Consider the following 17,371-nt stretch of genomic DNA (forward strand, 5'->3'; position numbering starts at 1 on the left):
TTGGCACAGGAATTATCTGGGAGTTGAAATCTGAAAGAGATGATGCAGGGAAACTGAAAACTTAAGAGAAAGGCATGATGAGCAGTATTGACAGTAGGATAAATTTAGGAAGTCTGTAGTGTCGCTGTTGCCCAGATGAAATGTACGGGACAACTGTGGCGGTAGTAGTGTGGACTAAAAGAGAAGATAGACTTCGTAGGGTTTGTCTTCAAAGCACTTGGTGATTGCCTGGATGCGGAAGATGGGAGAGAATTTTAAATGACTCCCACAGACATGGCTTTCCAACAGTGGAAACAATTGCAAAAGATAAAAAGTTCTCATCACTCTCAAGAATCCAAGCAGAAAGCCAACATCGTCTCTTATCTGTGTTTTTCATAAGGATAAATAGAAGGTAGGTTGAATTGGCAATTCTCTTTTCCCCATTTGAGTCCTTCATTGTGCTGACCTATATGGTAGAATATGTTTGTGTGTATGTGGAATGGTGCCACTTATCAATCAATATATTGTCTCAGCTCCAAATTCACCTTTTGTTGCCTGATTTGTGAAAGTGGATCTAGGCCCTTCAAAGTACCCCTTTCTCCTCCCCTTGGCCAGTGCAGTTTCTCCCTGCTAAATGCCTGCAGGACACAGCTTCCTCCACCGATTGGCCACCCTCTGTTTTCTCCAGCTCTCTACTTACGCAGTGGTGGCTTAGTTGGGAACCCAAACAGCACAGGCTTGTGACCTGCCTAGGTCACTGCTCTTGTACCCTCTCTTCAGCCCCCTGGGGAACATACCCTGGGACCTCACTGGACTGGCTTTCTGGCAAGCAGATCACCTGATTTGCATCCCATGCAGAGGCCAGAGCCTCCCCAGCCTGGTTGCTGCTCCCCAGACCCGCTCCTCAGCTCCATGTGCATGCGCACCAGGGTCCCAGCAGCTACTCTTGGATGCCCAGCCCGAGCTGTGTACAGAAGTACACTAGGTTCTTACAGCTTTTCAGCCTCCATTTCCGGCAGTGCCTATATCAGTGTCCTGACCTCCTCTACTCACCTGCCCATCAGCCTCAGTTCGCTTGTGCCTCACAGGTTTGTTTGCTGCAGCCCTTCAGATGCAGACACTGTGTGGTCCAGGCTTTGTGTAAACATCAACACCCTGCCTTTGTACACCCAGCTGGCTCTGTGTACCTGCCTACTGGTTTCGGCTTGCCTATGTTCCAGGCAGTTATTCCTGCTTGCCTGGTGACTGTAGACCAGCTCTGGCCTGTGCAAAGCACCCCCTACCCCAACTTTTCCATCACCCAGTGGTCTGTAACCACACCTCCAGTGAGGGCTGAACCCCAGCCTTGGGGAGGGAAGTTTCCTTCCAGGTTTATCCTTCCTTAGTACTCTCCCTCAGCTGAGGGTTTTCTTTCAATATTGACAATTACTCTCCTATGATTACATAATAATTCTTTATGTTAAATTTTCCATTTAAATTACTGTGTGGTTTGTGTCTCCTCATTGGATCCAGACTGATAAAGATATAAATGTGTGTTTTGTAGTTTTTATATGCGGGCAACTTTTGATGGCATTTATTCAGTGCATCCATAAGCCAAAGGAACAATGCAAGTCACAGTTATTATTAATGCTTCCTGGGGCTCTGGCCATGAACTCAGACACAGAAATCTAATGGTCTAGACCAGGGATCCCTAACCCACAGGCCGCAGACCGGTACTGATCCTTGGCCTGTTAGGAACCGGGCTGCACATCAGGAGATGAGTGTTAGGCGAGCGAGTGAAGCTTCATCTGTATTTGCAGCTGCTCCCCAGCGCTAGCATCACTGCCTCAGCTCCGCCTCAGATCATCAGGCATTAGATTCTCATAGGAGCACTGGTCCCTGGTGCCAAAAATGTTGGAGACTGCTGGCTAGACCCAGGATGGCAAACTACAGCCTGAGGCTGAATCTGGCTTACCATCTGTTTTTGTAAGGCCTGTGAACTAAGAATGGTTTTTCTATTTAAAGGATTGAAAAGAATCAAAAGAAGAATAACATTTATGGACACATGTTTGTGTCTATAAATAAAGTTTTATTGCAACACAGCCACACATTTGTTATGTATTGTCTATAGCTGCTTTCGTGCTATAGTGGTTAAGTAATTGCATTAGAGACCATATGGCCCACAAACCCTAAAATACTACCTGACCCTTAACAGAAAAATTTTCCTAATCCCTGATCTAGACTGAACCTTGGGAACACTTTAGCAACTCTTTAACCCCGTGCTCTGGAATTCATGACCCTTCTATCTCTTTTTGTAGAAATTGACAAGCTGATTCTAAAATTTATACGGAATTTCAAGGATCTAGAGTGCCAAAACAATCTTGAAAAAGAAAAATTAGGAGGACTCACATTTTCTGATTTCCGAACTTACTACAAGGCAATGATATTGACATAAGGATAGACATATAGATCAATGAAATAGGATTGAGAGGTCAGAAATAAAACCTTGTGTTTATAGTGCCAAGAGGATTCAATGGGGTCTTTTCAGCAAAAATGGTTCTGGGACAACTGGATATGTACCTGCAAAAGAATAAAGTTTGACCCTTTTGCCATATATAACTAAAAATGCATCAAAGATCTAAATGTAAGAACAAAAACTAGAAAACTATTAGAAGAAAACATAGGGCAAAATCTTCATGATCTTGGATTTGACAAAGGCTTCTTAGATGCGCCACCAAAAGCATGAGCAACAAAAGAGAAAAAAGATAAAGTGAACACAAAATTAAAAGCTATCGTGCAGGACATTATTGAAAAAGTGAAAAGGCAATCCACAGAATGAGAAAATATTTATTAATCATATATTCGATATGAGATATGGGACTTGTATCTAGAATATGTAAAGAACTCTTAAAACTCAATAAGACAGATAACCCAAGGATGATACACAAATGGCCAATAAGTACATGAAAAGATGCTCAGCATCATTAGTTATCAGAGAAATGCTAACCGAAACCACAATTAGATAGATACCACTTCACACACTAGAATGGCTGAATCCAAAGTCAATAAGTGTTGGTCAGGATGTGGAGAAATCAGAACCCTCATACACTGCTGGTGGGAATGTAAAATAGTGCAGCCACTTTGGAAAAGACTGATAGTTTCTTAAACAATTAAACAGAGTTACCATATTTCATTTCATTCAGGTCTCTGCTCATGTGCCACTCCTCAGAGAGGCTTTCCCTGACCATCTAGACAAAGTTGTGACCCATCACTCTTAGTCTCCTTACCCTATTTTTTTTTTTTTTCATATCTAATGTTATTTTCTAGAACTTACTTGGTTTATTGTCTGTCTTTCTCACTAGGACATAAGTTTTTTCATGGAAGGGACTTTGTATCTCACTAACAATGCATGGTTTTAGTAGGTGCTAAATAAATATTTTAAGAAAGCATGCTTGAGTGATATGTTAGGAGGCAGGGTAACTTGATAGTAGCTAGGGAGCCAGATGGTATTATTTTCCTGTTCTGACTCTGCCACCTTGGGCAGGAGAATTCATCTCTCTGAGTCTCCATTCTCACCATCTAAAAATTGACAGTAACAGGACAGAACATACATCTTAGGGTGGTGTGAGGATTACAAAGCCCTGAAGTGAAAGCTTTCCTTGCTGGGTTTGAGGGACAGCAAATTGACTAGTGTGGCTGAAGGATGATGAATAAGGGGAACGTTGAAGGAGATGAGGTTGGAGAGGGATGCAGGGCTAATTTTATTCCATGTGTGCTGGGAAGTTATTGGGAGATGGAGAGCAGGGCAATGATATCATTTGATAAAAACCCAGAACATCTGGTTGTTCTGAGAGCAAGAGAGGAGGCAAAGAGAACAGTCAGGGGACCATTCAATGATCCAAGACAGAGATGATGGTGACGAGGACTAGTGTGATAGCAATGGAGCAGGGGACAACAGTAAGATTCAAGACATTTTGAAGGCAAGGTCCATAAGATGTGCTGATTGATTATGAGATGGGAGAGAAAGAGAGGAATCAAGGATGCTACCAAAAACTTCTGAGATGGAGAACATTGGTAAGAAGTGGTTCTGGGAAGAAGAGTAAATAGAATCAAAAGTTCAGTTTTCAACGTTTAATTTTGTATACCTATTAGACATCTATGTCAAGGAGACGGCTGGCTATAAGAGATCAAGTTAAATAAAGAAACCAGGGTTAGAGGAATAAATTTGAAAAACTTGAGTATATAGATAGCATTCAAAAGTCATGGATGGGATCGATTGATTCATTTAAATATTTATTAAGCACTTGTTTTGTGCTAAGCAGATTTCTAGGCACTATAATAATGAACAGTACACAAAAATCCATACTGTTGGAACTTAGATTCTAATGGTGAGGGATTAAAAAATAACAAAAGTATATAGTATGTTAGCAATCAGTGTTAAAGAGAAAAATAAAACAGGGAGGGGTGGGAAGGTTGCAGTTTTAAACAGATTGGCAGGTAATTCCTCAGTGGGAAACTGTTATTTGAACTTAAGTCTTTTGAAGTTGAAAGCATGAATCAATCACGTACCTGGACAACTAGCATTCCAGGCAGAGGCAACAGCAAATGCAAAGGTGCTGGGCAGGAGCACGTCTAGCAAGTTCACGGAAAAGCAAGGATAGTGATTGTAGAGGAGAGATCCGAGGCTGAATGGTGGGAAGTGAGGACAAAGTGTTAATGGGCGGGAGCGGGGAAGGAGGGGAAATCATGCTGAGTATGAGCAGCTCACGTTCGAAGCCGCTTACGTGCGGAGCAGATCTCGCGCCGAGCAGCTCTCGTAGAAGGTGTCCAAACAATCCTAAACTAGTACAAGAGGTTCAGTTTATGTTAGCCCCACCCCAAACCCCGCCCCAAGCCCCGCCCCACCGTAAGATCGCAACTCCGCGTCGAGGACGGAACTCAAGGGCCCGGCTCTGGGACCGGAAGTAGCTTCCTACCCGACCCCATTTTGCCCGCGGCTGCATTTCCGGTAGCGGCGGCGGGAAGCGGGCTGCTGGCGGTCGTCTAGGCCTCAGTGTAGACGAATCCGGCAGGAATCAGAGCCATCAGAACCGCCACCATGGTGAGGAGGCGCAAGGCGGCGTCCCGGGAGCCTGTGAATCTGTTGTGTAGGGGGGACCGGGGCTGATCGGGGAGGAAGCCGCGGTTGGCCGCTCATAGCGGTGAAGGCCCGGGCCGCGGCCGCCCCGTCTGTGCACGGAAGACCTCGGCCGTTCGGCAGGCTGGGGGAGGGGAAGGCTGGAACTGAGGGACGGAGGCCTAGGTCGCTCGGTGGGGGCGAGAATGGAACTGCGATTCTCCACGCCGCTGTAGTCACAGTATTTGGGATCTTGTGGATACTAAATAAACTTTTGCGGAAGAAATGTGTCTGGGATTTTGGAGCAGGCCCTAGAGTTGCAGGACAACTAGGGAAGACCTGGAAAGAGGTTCAGACTTGTGAAGGGAGGGAGTGAAGGTTTATGTACCATTTATTGAGAGGGAGTTGTGAAAAGACGTGCAAGGGCTTGTGGCCAAAACTGGAGCGTGTTCTTGGGTCTAGTAGATGGGGGAGGAGGGAACGGTAGGGTGAATGAGAATATTTGGGGGAAGAGTTGAACTTATTTCTTCAGCATGTATTTAAGTACGCCTCACGTTGTAGGCGCCGGGGCTGCACAATGAAATGTTTCCTTCACTGAGTTCACTTTCTAGTTGGGATAATATAATTCAGAAGCATTTAGTAAAAGTAACGGGGGGTGGGGCGGGGTAAGAATGCTTTCAAGAGTAGATGATTCTAGACCAGAGCTGCAAAAGATTGTTAGGTGTTTTCCCAGCGAAAATGGAAGGGGATATTACCGATACAAAGGATGTAAAAGCAAGGCATGAAGGGTAGCATTATTGAAAGTTTCTGGAGGGAGAAAGGGGGGAAGAGCTGAAAAATGAGATGGGAGGAATTGGCTGGAGCCTGATTACTAAAGGCCTTAATCCTGCTGGTGATGAGGCATGCCATTGAAAGATTTTTAACCAGCAAAATGACATGAACTTGTGTTTAGAAAGATCACTTTATTCTGTAGCTGTTACGTGTATGGTGAATAAAAACAGGAAAACCTAGTAGGATATTGTTTGAGGGAATTGGATTAGTAGAGTAGGCACTGGATTCAGGCTGATTAAGTTCCAGCACAGCCTCATGGCTGTGAAACGGGGCAAGCTATTTCACTTCTCCCAGCCTCAGTGGCCTCATCTATAAAATAGGAACAATAATAGGGCTGCTTTTGAGAATTAAATGAGATTTAATGTGCTTATCACAGTGCCTGGTATATACAGTGAGCACCCGGTAAGAATTGACTATTACCGGGTAGACCAAAAAATGTTGCCACGAAAGTTCTGTGTGGCTAGAAGCTGTGTGATTACAAGCCAGTTAAAATGGTTATCTGAGAGACTGAACCACATAACCTGGGTCTCCAAGGTGGAAGTCAAGGTTCTGATCCACACTTGTAGGTCCAGAAGCTCGTTCTTGTCCAAGCTCACAGAGATGAACAGCGTATACAGGCCTGGGACATAAAAGGCAGTTGGATGTGTTAGAACTGGCACATACCAGTCAGACTGATGGGAGGCCGATACACAGATCAAATATAGGTCATTTCTAGAGAGAAATATAACTGCCAAGGGTAGCCGACAATTCACACTGTAATGTTTGTATAGTTTATTTTAGCAAAGCTACATCGGAAGCCAAGCTATAAAGCAGAAAAGGTTGTTGGATTGATTAATTGGTATAGCAAGTTTTATATTCTTAAAGACCATTATGTGTTCAAACTGTTTAGCACCCTGGCCAGCAGAAAGTTTCCCTTCCAACCAAAGGTAGTCTTGGAGACGCACTAACAAATCCTCGTTTTGGGGATTCCATTCTCACCTCCAAGCTGATCAGCTCATTTCTGATAAGCTTCTGGTGGGTTGGATTTTTTGTGCCAGTCCCATTCTAGTTCTTCCTTTACTCAGTGTTTTCAATGGGATATGAGTGTTCCATAGCACTGGAGTCACACACCTATAATCTGCAATGGCAGATGGCTAATCTCTGGTATGAATGGATTGGATTAGTTCGGAGACATTTTACATTCATCTCTGAAACACAGCCTAAGCAAAGGCAATTGAAGTATGAGATGATTCGAAGGGAAAGGGGAGTAACAGTAGTGGACAGAGGTCAGGGCTGAACACAGGGTGACATGGGAGAATTACTGGGAAAAGGCTGTGGCTGAAAGATAACTGAGAATCTTTTGAGAAAGCTACATATGGAAAAGAGGGCTGTAGCAGAGTTTTGAGGAAGGACTAGGAATATGTGGGTCCCAAAGAGCTGAGTCTCATCCCTGCCGATTTCTCCTTGCAGACTGTGGGCAAGAGCAGCAAGATGCTGCAGCACATCGACTACAGGATGAGATGCATCCTGCAAGATGGTCGTATCTTCATTGGTACCTTCAAGGCTTTTGACAAGCATATGAATTTGATCCTCTGTGACTGCGATGAATTCAGGAAGATCAAGTAAGGAGTGGGCTGTGTGGGGAGGGATTTGGATTGGGGGGTAGGTTGGGTGGATGGGCCAAGTGACAGGTGGTGATGTAGCTAGGTGGTTTCTGTCAGTTTGCTCTCCTGTTTTTGAGGGCAGATTTAAATGGGGACATTGGACAGTAAGAAATCTCCTTCCTTTAGCTCAGCAAGCCTTGCTCTGTAGTTCTAGCAGATTACAAGTTGTAAGGAGGGCTGGTAGGCTTTTTGTTTCTCTGACTCTCTCGTGCCCCTGGGTACTGGGGTAAAGGGCTCTCATGTTCTCCCCACAGGTGTGTGAGGGGGGAGAGCTTGATTTTCTGGCCTCATTGCCTATTTGTAAAGCTGTAGCCTAAAGGGCTCTCCCAATGCAGCCTGGTCTGAAACTGCTTTAAGAAGCCTCTGACCCTCTTCAGGGTAAGTGCTCAGCTCCCCGTGTGGGTTTGGGGCCAGTGATTTTTGTTGGCATTTATAGAAACAATTGGAGATATTTTCTGCTTTCCTACAATTCCATGTTATTGGATAACTTTCTTTTCTTAAGACTCACAGATCTTAAGTCTGGCTTATTAAAATGTATGGTCTAGCTTTTTGCCCTATTTTACATTCAAGGCATCTTGAGGCTCAAAGAGGTTATGTGACTTCCATGGTCATTCGGCTCACTTGCCATGTGTAGTGTCCATGTTGTCAGCAGCTGTGAATTCCCTTTGATTGCCTTTGGGGCTATTATTTTCTTTGTGGCACGAGGTCAAGAAGTATAGGACAAGAAATGTGGCAGGGATGGCTGAGTGCTAGGTGCACACCTTCAAGAGGGGCCAGCATATCAGTATAGAACTATTCCAAACCACTCTTTTCTGTTTTTTTTTTGTTTTTTTTTTTTAATGGAGCTAACTTTATTCTGATAACAAAAAAAATGTTTATTAGAAAATTTTTAAAAATACAAAAAAATATGAAGAAATGGAAAGGTTTTTAAAAATTGTGAAAGGGCAATATATGCTTTTATTAAAAAATAAGAAAATATAGATAAGCCAAAAAGTAGGAGGAAAAACCACTGTTAATTTTACATAAAATAGCATTAAAATGAAACCTTTAAGTTGTTTTTTAAAATTAGATATTTCGTCTATCTTTTATTTTTAGGATTCTGGCTTTGGCTTTTACTTACATTCCCCTGTCTTGTGGTTATTTTTCCTAGTTTATATTCATATTTTGTTCATCTTTTTTTGGCTGTGGTTGTTTAGAGATTTCTGTTTTTGTTCTTTGAGGACAGAGGTGTAGTTCCTATGTAGTTAACTTCTACATTTCCTTTATGGCTTCTATTTCTGATGTGAGGTGAGGGACGGAATGATAGGCCTATGGGGTTGAATTGCTTCTAGAAGGATCCTGCAGGTAAGTGGGGTGAGTGGGATTCATTTGACTTGAGAAATTGTTTCAACTGCCTCCTGACACTGGCGAGGCATCAAGCTGAAGGGAGGGAACAGGGAGATAGATAGCAAAGAAGACTTTACTGAGGAAAGGCCTTCACGGTGGCAGTGGAATAACATTTGATCCGGGGCTGCGCTTTCTTGACTCTTGTCCCATCTTTTGGTCTGTGCATCCTTTTGGCATGAGAAACAACCACCTAAGGGGTTACAGATTCAGCCGATGAAGACTATCTAGAAGAGCTGCCTTAGGGAAGGTTTATGTACCATTTATTGAGAGACAGATTGTAAAACAAATCTTGGAGGCCCCCTAGGCAGGTGAACATGAACTTTACCATTTTTTCTAATGCTTACATTTTTGTTTCTTCTCCTAAACCTGTCTTCAGGCCAAAGAACTCAAAACAAGCAGAAAGAGAAGAGAAGCGAGTCCTCGGTCTGGTGCTGCTTCGAGGGGAGAACCTGGTCTCAATGACAGTAGAGGGACCTCCTCCCAAAGATGTAAGTCGGAGCAAAGTGCCAGTGCAAGGCCAGGAAGCCTTGTGAAAGAAAAGAGGACATGCCACGAGCCAGGCTCTGTGTTAGGTTCTCTCTGTGTTTCATTGCAGTACTCAGAGGCAAGCTCTGGTTTTTGCCGCCTTTTTACAGATAATAAACAGAATCTTAAAGAGGTTACCCTGCAAGTAACAAGTAGAGATAGGGAACTAGAATTTGAGGTTTTCCAGCTTTAAAGCCCTCCCTTCTTCCTCAGTTGACGTACATAGTCAGAAGAGGAACCTAAAGGCCATCTGGGTCAGTTCTTAGTGTGATGACAGGCTAGCTGCACTTTAAAAAGTTGTGACTTCAAGCAGTAGAATATGTATTTTATACAGTTATAAAACAGTAGTTAACATTTATCGAGCATCTGCTGTCTGCCAAGCACTTCAGTATTTTATTTATTTTATCCTTGTAACCATTTTTTGAGATAAATTATTTCCACTTTATAGGTAAAACAAACTGGATTTTAGTAGCTTGCCCAAGGTGTTATAGCTACTAAGTGGTGAAATTGGTATTTGGTCCCAGGCATTCTTGGTTCTGTAAATACCAACCTACATTTAGAAATAGAGCAGACTTTAGAGAATGATCCAAATTTGTTTTCTGTTTTTCATTTTAAGACATTTTTCATTAAAGGAATAATTTTCTTAATGCTGTTTTTGTTTTTACCCACTTACATATGTCTTTGTTTAATATTTAACATGATAATACATGTAATTTGTGTTTTTTTTTCACTTAATGTTGTAAATATTTTTCTATTTGCTGTGTACAAGTCATATTAATGACTTTAAGATATTCTCTCAAGGTTAGTACAGAGTCTTTTCCTTGCTTTTGGACTTTAGTTGAAGCTTTTTCTAATATAAATGTCTGCCATATATTTTGGTTCAAAGCATATGTACATATTCATAACTCTTGGTGTCTATTTCCAGTAGAATTTACTACTCTAATGTAGCCCATTGTAAACCTTCATGACCACACCAGTTTTGTCATAGTCTCATCATTTGAATGAGGAAACAACCCAGAATCGTGGCATTACTTGCCCACTGTCACCTATCAGATAAGAATCAGAGCTGGTACTGGACTTCATGTTTTTTTGATGCCAGGTCAAATACTCTTGTCTGCTGCATTCTTCTGAATGGAGTCCTGGCCCTTCGTTGGTTTAATTTTCATAGGAATGCATATAGGTGATTGCGTTGTGGCATGTTTCTCTAGATTTACCCTTAAGCTCTTCTAACCTGATGCAGGGGTGATAGCTGGGCATATAATCTTGGCTGGAGGAGGAATGGTGTTAACCACATACGGGTGGGTAGTGTCTGTAAGTAGTTTTGATGCCCTGTAAATATGAATGGTTCTCTTGGCAATGGTATTCCAAAGTATGCGTCTGATTCTCTAGCCACAAGCGTTTTAGCATGTTTCTTTATTTTTCAGACTGGCATTGCCCGAGTACCGCTTGCTGGAGCTGCTGGGGGCCCAGGGATCGGTAGGGCTGCTGGCAGAGGAATCCCAGCTGGTGTTCCCATGCCCCAGGCTCCTGCAGGACTTGCTGGGCCAGTCCGTGGGGTTGGTGGGCCATCTCAGCAGGTGAGGAGTTGAGGAAGGGCACCAGTAGCTGGTGGTTAAAGTAAAGGATAGAGGGAGTCCACAGTTTGAGAAGAGTCCAGAAGGACATCCTATGACTGTCAGGCTATCAGTGTTTCATTCTGCTTTGAATATGGTCCCAGAATCAAGTGTCATTGTAAATTTTATAGATGTTGTTAAAGAGATGCATGCAAGGTATATTAGCCAGCTGTATTGGAGCAGAGTGTTTCCATGACAACATTTGAAATATACTCTTTCATAACCTATTATCAGTTATTTGAAAATGCAGGTGCCTTCTCTAACTTGTGTTGGGCATCCTTAACTCAGGCCTAGAAGATGGGAATTGAGAATTCAAGCTTGATCTTGTCTGGAGGACGGTTTTGGATAGGTCTGACACCGTGAGTTGTAGCTTAGGGGATTTTGATGTCTGCTGTTTATTTACCAAGATGGAGGCGGGGAGAGTGGGATCCTGCATTGCACTGTACTATTTTAATTCTCTTTCTATGTCCTCTTAGGTGATGACCCCACAAGGAAGAGGTACTGTTGCAGCTGCAGCAGCTGCTGCCACAGCGAGTATTGCAGGGGCCCCAACCCAGTACCCACCTGGCCGTGGGGGTCCTCCCCCACCTATGGGTCGAGGGGCACCTCCTCCAGGTGAGGAACCCTTAAGGAAACCATTGTTAATCCATAGAAGATGCCTGAGCTGGATTTATGATGAGATATAACCTTGACTGAAACTGATGATGAGTTTTTATAATTAAGCAGGATTACTCTGAGATCCAGCTTGGTTGATTCACCATGAATTAACTGGACAAGAGCCGTTGGGAGCCCCACCTCCTTGGCTCAAGTCCCAGTATTCTGGGAGATACTGGGAGGGTGGAATGGTCCCTCCATCTCAGCTTAGTGGATAGCTTTGTATGTTTCCTGCTACCTTTTCAACAGACACTTGAGCTGTATTCTTGGGGCTTTTCTCTTGCAGGCATGATGGGCCCACCTCCTGGTATGAGGCCTCCCATGGGTCCCCCAATGGGGATCCCCCCTGGACGAGGAACTCCAATGGGCATGCCCCCTCCAGGAATGCGGCCCCCTCCGCCAGGGATGCGAGGTAAGTGCCTGGTGCAGTGACTTTGATTTTCTTCCCTAGAGCAATATTGGGATGAGAAGTGAGGGAAGATGGGATTTACTATACCCTTTGGGCTTTCGGGCCTTAAGCCTAGGGAAGTAAACTCTTAGAGAAAAACTCAGTCCAGAAAGGAAAGGAAACAGCATTTCTTAAATTGATTGAACTCCCTCTTAGAACAGAGCAGCCCTGTATCCAGGGTACTTCTCAATACCCAAGGTAATGTTCTCAGGGCACTGTGAAATAAGGCATTCTGAGGGTCCCCAATAAAGGTTATGGAATTAATTGTCTTACCCCCTTTGGTTTGATAGTGTTTAGTAATTAAGAGAGGGCAGTGGGCTTTCCTGTGCTATTTAGTATGTGTATCTGTTTAACTCCAGTTTGAGAAATGTCGACATAGATCATCAGCTCTTTCATTTTATAAATAAGGAAACAGGCCCAGAAAGAGCTCAGTGTCCAGACCCCAGACCAGTGTTCTTTCCACCAAGCCACAGTGGTCTCTAAGATAACTCACAGCCATACTAGGTGACCTCTTTGGCTTTAGTCTGGGTTTTCCGTTTTGGGGTTTTATAAGCATAAGAACCTAGTCAGCCCCAGAGAATTCTCCAGTTGGCATGGCTGTCCCTCTGATCACTTGGTGACTGCAGGGTGGGGGAGGGGGGGCTGGAGCGGGGATGGGAATTTTGAGTTGCATATCAGGCACTGACTAAATTTCTTACTCTTACTTCAGGCCTTCTTTGACCCTTGGCCACAGAGTTATGGAAGTAGCTCCACAGAGGCGAGGGCCCGGTTCCCCAGGCCACGTTACCACAGACCTGTTTGTTTGTTATGCCATTGTTCGTGGATTGTTATGCCATTGTTTGTGGAGTCTCACCGGGTTGTCTGGTTTCCCTTACAGGGCCCCCTCCCCCAGGAATGCACCCACCAAGGCCCTAGGCTCATCTTGGTCCTCAGCTCCCTGCCTTTTTGCCGAAAGGCTGTACATAGTCCTTTTATTCCCTTGTGGCGTGAAATAATTGATAATAAACTCTTAATAGGATATTATAGATGCACCTGGTGTGTCTGTTCATTTTTAGAAAAATCTTTGATACTATTGGATACTCAATAGGGTGCCTTGGAAAAATTAGCTCTAATTTTAGCTGCTTCTCTTATAAAATATTTTACTACATATTTGCAGAGATGCACAGTCTCATACCAAGAGAATTACAAAGCTAAACTATAATGAGACATTTTAATCTATATAGCTGGCACAGATCAGTTTGTTGAAATAAACACAGTGTTAGTGAGGGTTGGGAATTGGTGTAACCTCTTTGGAAGGAACTCATCTAGATGGCTTCTTGAGCAGTACTTTAGAATATTGTATTTATTTTTACATAATAAAGTATGAAATCCTGAAAATGAAAGTCCTATTGGGAAAGGAGGGATTTTAGTATAACTTTCTCCCAGGGTTACACACAGAACAACCTTTTCTGACTAGAGTTTTGGGGCTGCTGTGATTTCTTCCACCCAAAGTCTATGTTAAGTTGATAAGATGGTCCTGAGCAGTGCTCTAGTCGTACATCAAGCTTAAAGGGTACAGAAATAAGAAGTGGCCACTATTTTTAAGTTACTGTCTATAGGGAAGACAATTCTAAAAGCAAAAGAGAGAACTTAATGAAAAAAAGATGTGTAGTATGGGGGTGCTTCTCCAGGAATGTAATAGTGATTAACATAAAAAACCACATTGATAGAAGGGAAAAACCACCTGATCCTCTCAATAGATGCAGAAAAGGATTTGGCAAAATTTCAATACTTTAATGATAGAAATAGCAAATTAGGATTAGAAGGGAACTTCATAAACATGATAAAGGGGATTATGAAAATCCCACAGCTAATTTAACAGCGAAAGGCTGAAAAATTTCCGCTTAAGACAAGGGTGCCCCTTCGGCCGCTTAGTCAACATTGTACTGGAAGTTCTAGCAATTAGGCAAGAAGGTCTAGAATGGAAAGGAGGGACTAAAACTTCACAGATAACAATGCTATATAGAGAAGTTCTTGAATCTTAAGAAAGCTGCTAGAGTTAGTAAACGAATTTAGCAAAATTGCAGGTATCATCACAAAAATCAATTGTATTTCTACATATCAGCAATGAACAATCTGAAAAGGAAATTAGAAAAATTCTATTTATAATAGCATCCAAAGGGATAAAATACCTAGGAATCTAACCAAGGAGGTAAAAATTGTACACTGAAAACTACAAACATTTCTGAAAGAATGAAAACCTAAAGAAATGGGAAGATGAGTTCACGGATTCGAAGATATAGTTAAAATGGCAACACTCTCCAAAGTAATTTACAGATTGAGTGCAAACTCAAAATTCCAGTGGCTTTTGCAGAAGTGGAGAAACCAATCCTCAAATTTGTATAAAGGTGCCCGGGGCTCCGGAGTAGCAAAAACAATCTTGAGCAAAGTTGTAGGTCTCACAATTCCTGTTTTCAAAACTTACTACAAAGCTTTAGTAATCAAAACAATGTGGTACTGGCACAAGGATAGACGAAGGCCAATAGAATAGAATTGAAAATGAAGAAATAAACACGAATATGGCCAGTTGATTTTTTATAGTGCTAAGACCTTTCACTGGGAAAAGACTAGTCTAACAAATGGTGCTGGACAGCTGGATAACTGCATGCAAAAGAAGGAATTTTAATATCTGCCCCTCTCCATGTATCACTTTAACTCAAAATGGATTAACAGTAGACATATGAGAACCAAGACTAATAAAACTACCAGAAGAAAATGGGTAAATCTTCATGACCGTAGATTTAGTGATGGATTCTTAGATTTGACACCAAAGGCACAAGGAGCAGAAGAAAAACATTGGACTTCATCAAAATTGCAAACTTTTTTGCACCGAAGGATATTATCAAGAATGTGGAACTCAAAGAGAAAATATTCTCAAGTCATGTATCTGATTTGAGTTTAATATCCAGACTACGTAAAGAACTTATAACTCAACAATAAAAAGATAAATAGCCCAATTAAAAAATAAGCAAAGGAACTGAATAGACATTTCTTCAAAGAAGAGAGACAAATGGACAATAAGCACCTGAAAAGGTGTTCAACCTCATTGGTTGTTAAATGAAAATCAAAATCACAATGAGATTCTACTTCATAGGATAGCTTTAATGGAAAAACAATAAGGAAAATAAATGTTGGCAAGTATGTGGAGCTATAGGAACCCTTGTGCATTACCAGTGAGAATGTAAAATGGTGCAGCCACTATGGAAAGCAGTGTGGTGATTCTTCAAAAAGTTAAACATAGAATTACCATATGATCTAGCAATTCCACTCCTAGGTTCATACTCAAGGGAAGTGAAAATAGGTCCACACAGAACCTTGTACATAAATATTCGTGGCAGCATTATCCATAATAACCAAGAGGTGGAAACAACCCAACTGTTCATTTAGAACTTTTAAAATGTTGAGCCATGTGAGTGCATTATTTAGTTTAAAAAATTAAGTACATATTAAAACTAAAAAATGGTGCAATAATGAATTCACTTAAAAAAAAAAAAAGATGAATCCACCAGGAGGCAGCATTGCTCTGTTAAGAAGAAGGGAGCAGCCACGTCTGGACTATAAGGCATGGGTGTTGAGATTATGGGTTAGTTTTTTTCTTTCTTTCTCTACTCGTCTACTTTTCTATGAAGACCTATACAGAAGTAAAATACAGTTTATTTAAGGAAGTGTCAAGCCCTGACCATCTTTAGCTGTGGGGACATATCTCTGTATTTGTATATAAATTTCTAAAAGTAAAGTTACTGAGGAAGAAGGGAGTTACATTTAAAATGTCGATAGACAAATAACCCTCCAATTGTGTTATCCTACACCATTAATAGTGCACACAGCTGCCTGTTTCTCATATCCTTGCCAACACAGTGTATTGTGACATTGTTAGATCTTGTACAATCTGATAAGTTAAAAAATATGTCCTTGTTTTAATTTGCATATATTTAGTTTCAAATACGTTTTCACATATTTAAAAGCAATTTATATTTTTCTGTGAACTACTTTCCCCACTCTAATGAGGGTGAGGAATTTATCCATGTTGTTTCCCACTGAGCTCCAGTTTCCTCATCTATAAAATGAAGGTGTGTCTTGTTGCCTCATGGGAAGCAGATTGACTCCTCCACCAAATTTGGGTTGGATAGATGAGACTGATGGCTCTACATATGCATCGAGGGGGTAGGAAAAGATTCATTTTTGACGTAATAAGGCCTTCCTTCTGTGGAGAGCAGGGCAGGCTCCAAAGTAGGTCTGAAAATGGCTTGAGAGAGCAAGTAGGGGTGAGTGGCTCATTTCATTGTATTTAGGGGGTGGCGCTGTGGTGAGGGTCCCACAATTGGGCCAGGGCTTGTGTGGCATAAACTTGCCAAGGGAGAGAGCCTACAGGCTTTCTTATGGGCTTGAAAGCTGTCGGCAACATAAAAAAATGAAATCAGACTTACTATTCATTACATGGTGATAGAACCTCCTCTCACTGAAGATTAAATGATGTACTATACATAATAAGGTTAGCACAGAGGAAGTGGTCAACAAATATTTGACATTGTTGTTCTGGAGTCTTTCAATTCTAACTTTGTAAAGAGTTTTTTCCTTCTGAGTATAACAATTTTTTTTTTTTTTTTTTAGGAGTGCGATCTATAGTTAGAAGATTTGGCTACTTTTACATATGATAGGGCTTATTTGTCTTTGTTTTTTTCCCAAGGGACCAGGTACAGTGTTTTGCATGAAGTCAGAGAAAGAACACGCCCATTTCCAGAATGCCTCACACTGAGGGCCACATACAGTGCTGGGTACTTCTTATACATTATATCAGGGAATGTTAGCCGACATGAGTGAAAGAGAATATCCCTGGGATATGGAGTGGGGACGTTGGCTGGTAAAGCTGATCACATGCATATCCTATGACCCAGCAATTCCACTGCTAGTTATATGCCAACCAGAATGCTGACATGCTCATAAACAGACATGTACAAGAATATATACAGCAACTTGATTCAGAATAGTCCCAAACTGGAAACTACCCAAATATCCATTAATAGTAAAATGGAGACATGGTAGTTTATCCACACAAAAGAATACTGAACATCAAAGATCTACAAAAACACGCAGCATTATGAATAAATCTTCTATACAGAATGTCAAGTGACAGGGCCAAAGACCAAACACAAAATAC

At 42.0% G+C, this 17,371-nt stretch overlaps 1 protein-coding gene across 1 annotated transcript; it reads left to right on the forward strand.

Moving 5' to 3' along the window:
* Positions 1–4,898: 4,898 nt before the first annotated feature.
* On the forward strand, positions 4,899–13,205 carry SNRPB (small nuclear ribonucleoprotein polypeptides B and B1). The gene is made up of 7 exons (XM_006921668.3): positions 4,899–5,059; positions 7,355–7,506; positions 9,311–9,422; positions 10,884–11,036; positions 11,549–11,687; positions 12,013–12,138; positions 12,884–13,205. Exons 1-7 carry the CDS (start codon positions 5,057–5,059, stop codon positions 12,892–12,894), a joined length of 696 nt encoding a protein of 231 aa, XP_006921730.1. The 5' UTR covers positions 4,899–5,056; the 3' UTR covers positions 12,895–13,205.
* Positions 13,206–17,371: the final 4,166 nt, after the last annotated feature.

Source organism: Pteropus alecto, unplaced genomic scaffold (assembly GCF_000325575.1).
Source record: "Pteropus alecto unplaced genomic scaffold, ASM32557v1 scaffold45, whole genome shotgun sequence".
In the NCBI taxonomy this organism is placed as follows: domain Eukaryota; kingdom Metazoa; phylum Chordata; class Mammalia; order Chiroptera; family Pteropodidae; genus Pteropus; species Pteropus alecto.

What these genes read in the sequence shown, in the direction of transcription:
- SNRPB (XM_006921668.3), top strand. An exon ending in AGGGACCTCCTCCCAAAGAT is followed by an intron (nt 9,423 to 10,883) that starts GTAAGTCGGAGC and finishes TTTATTTTTCAG; the next exon opens with ACTGGCATTGCCCGAGTACC. An exon ending in TCGAGGGGCACCTCCTCCAG is followed by an intron (nt 11,688 to 12,012) that starts GTGAGGAACCCT and finishes TTTCTCTTGCAG; the next exon opens with GCATGATGGGCCCACCTCCT.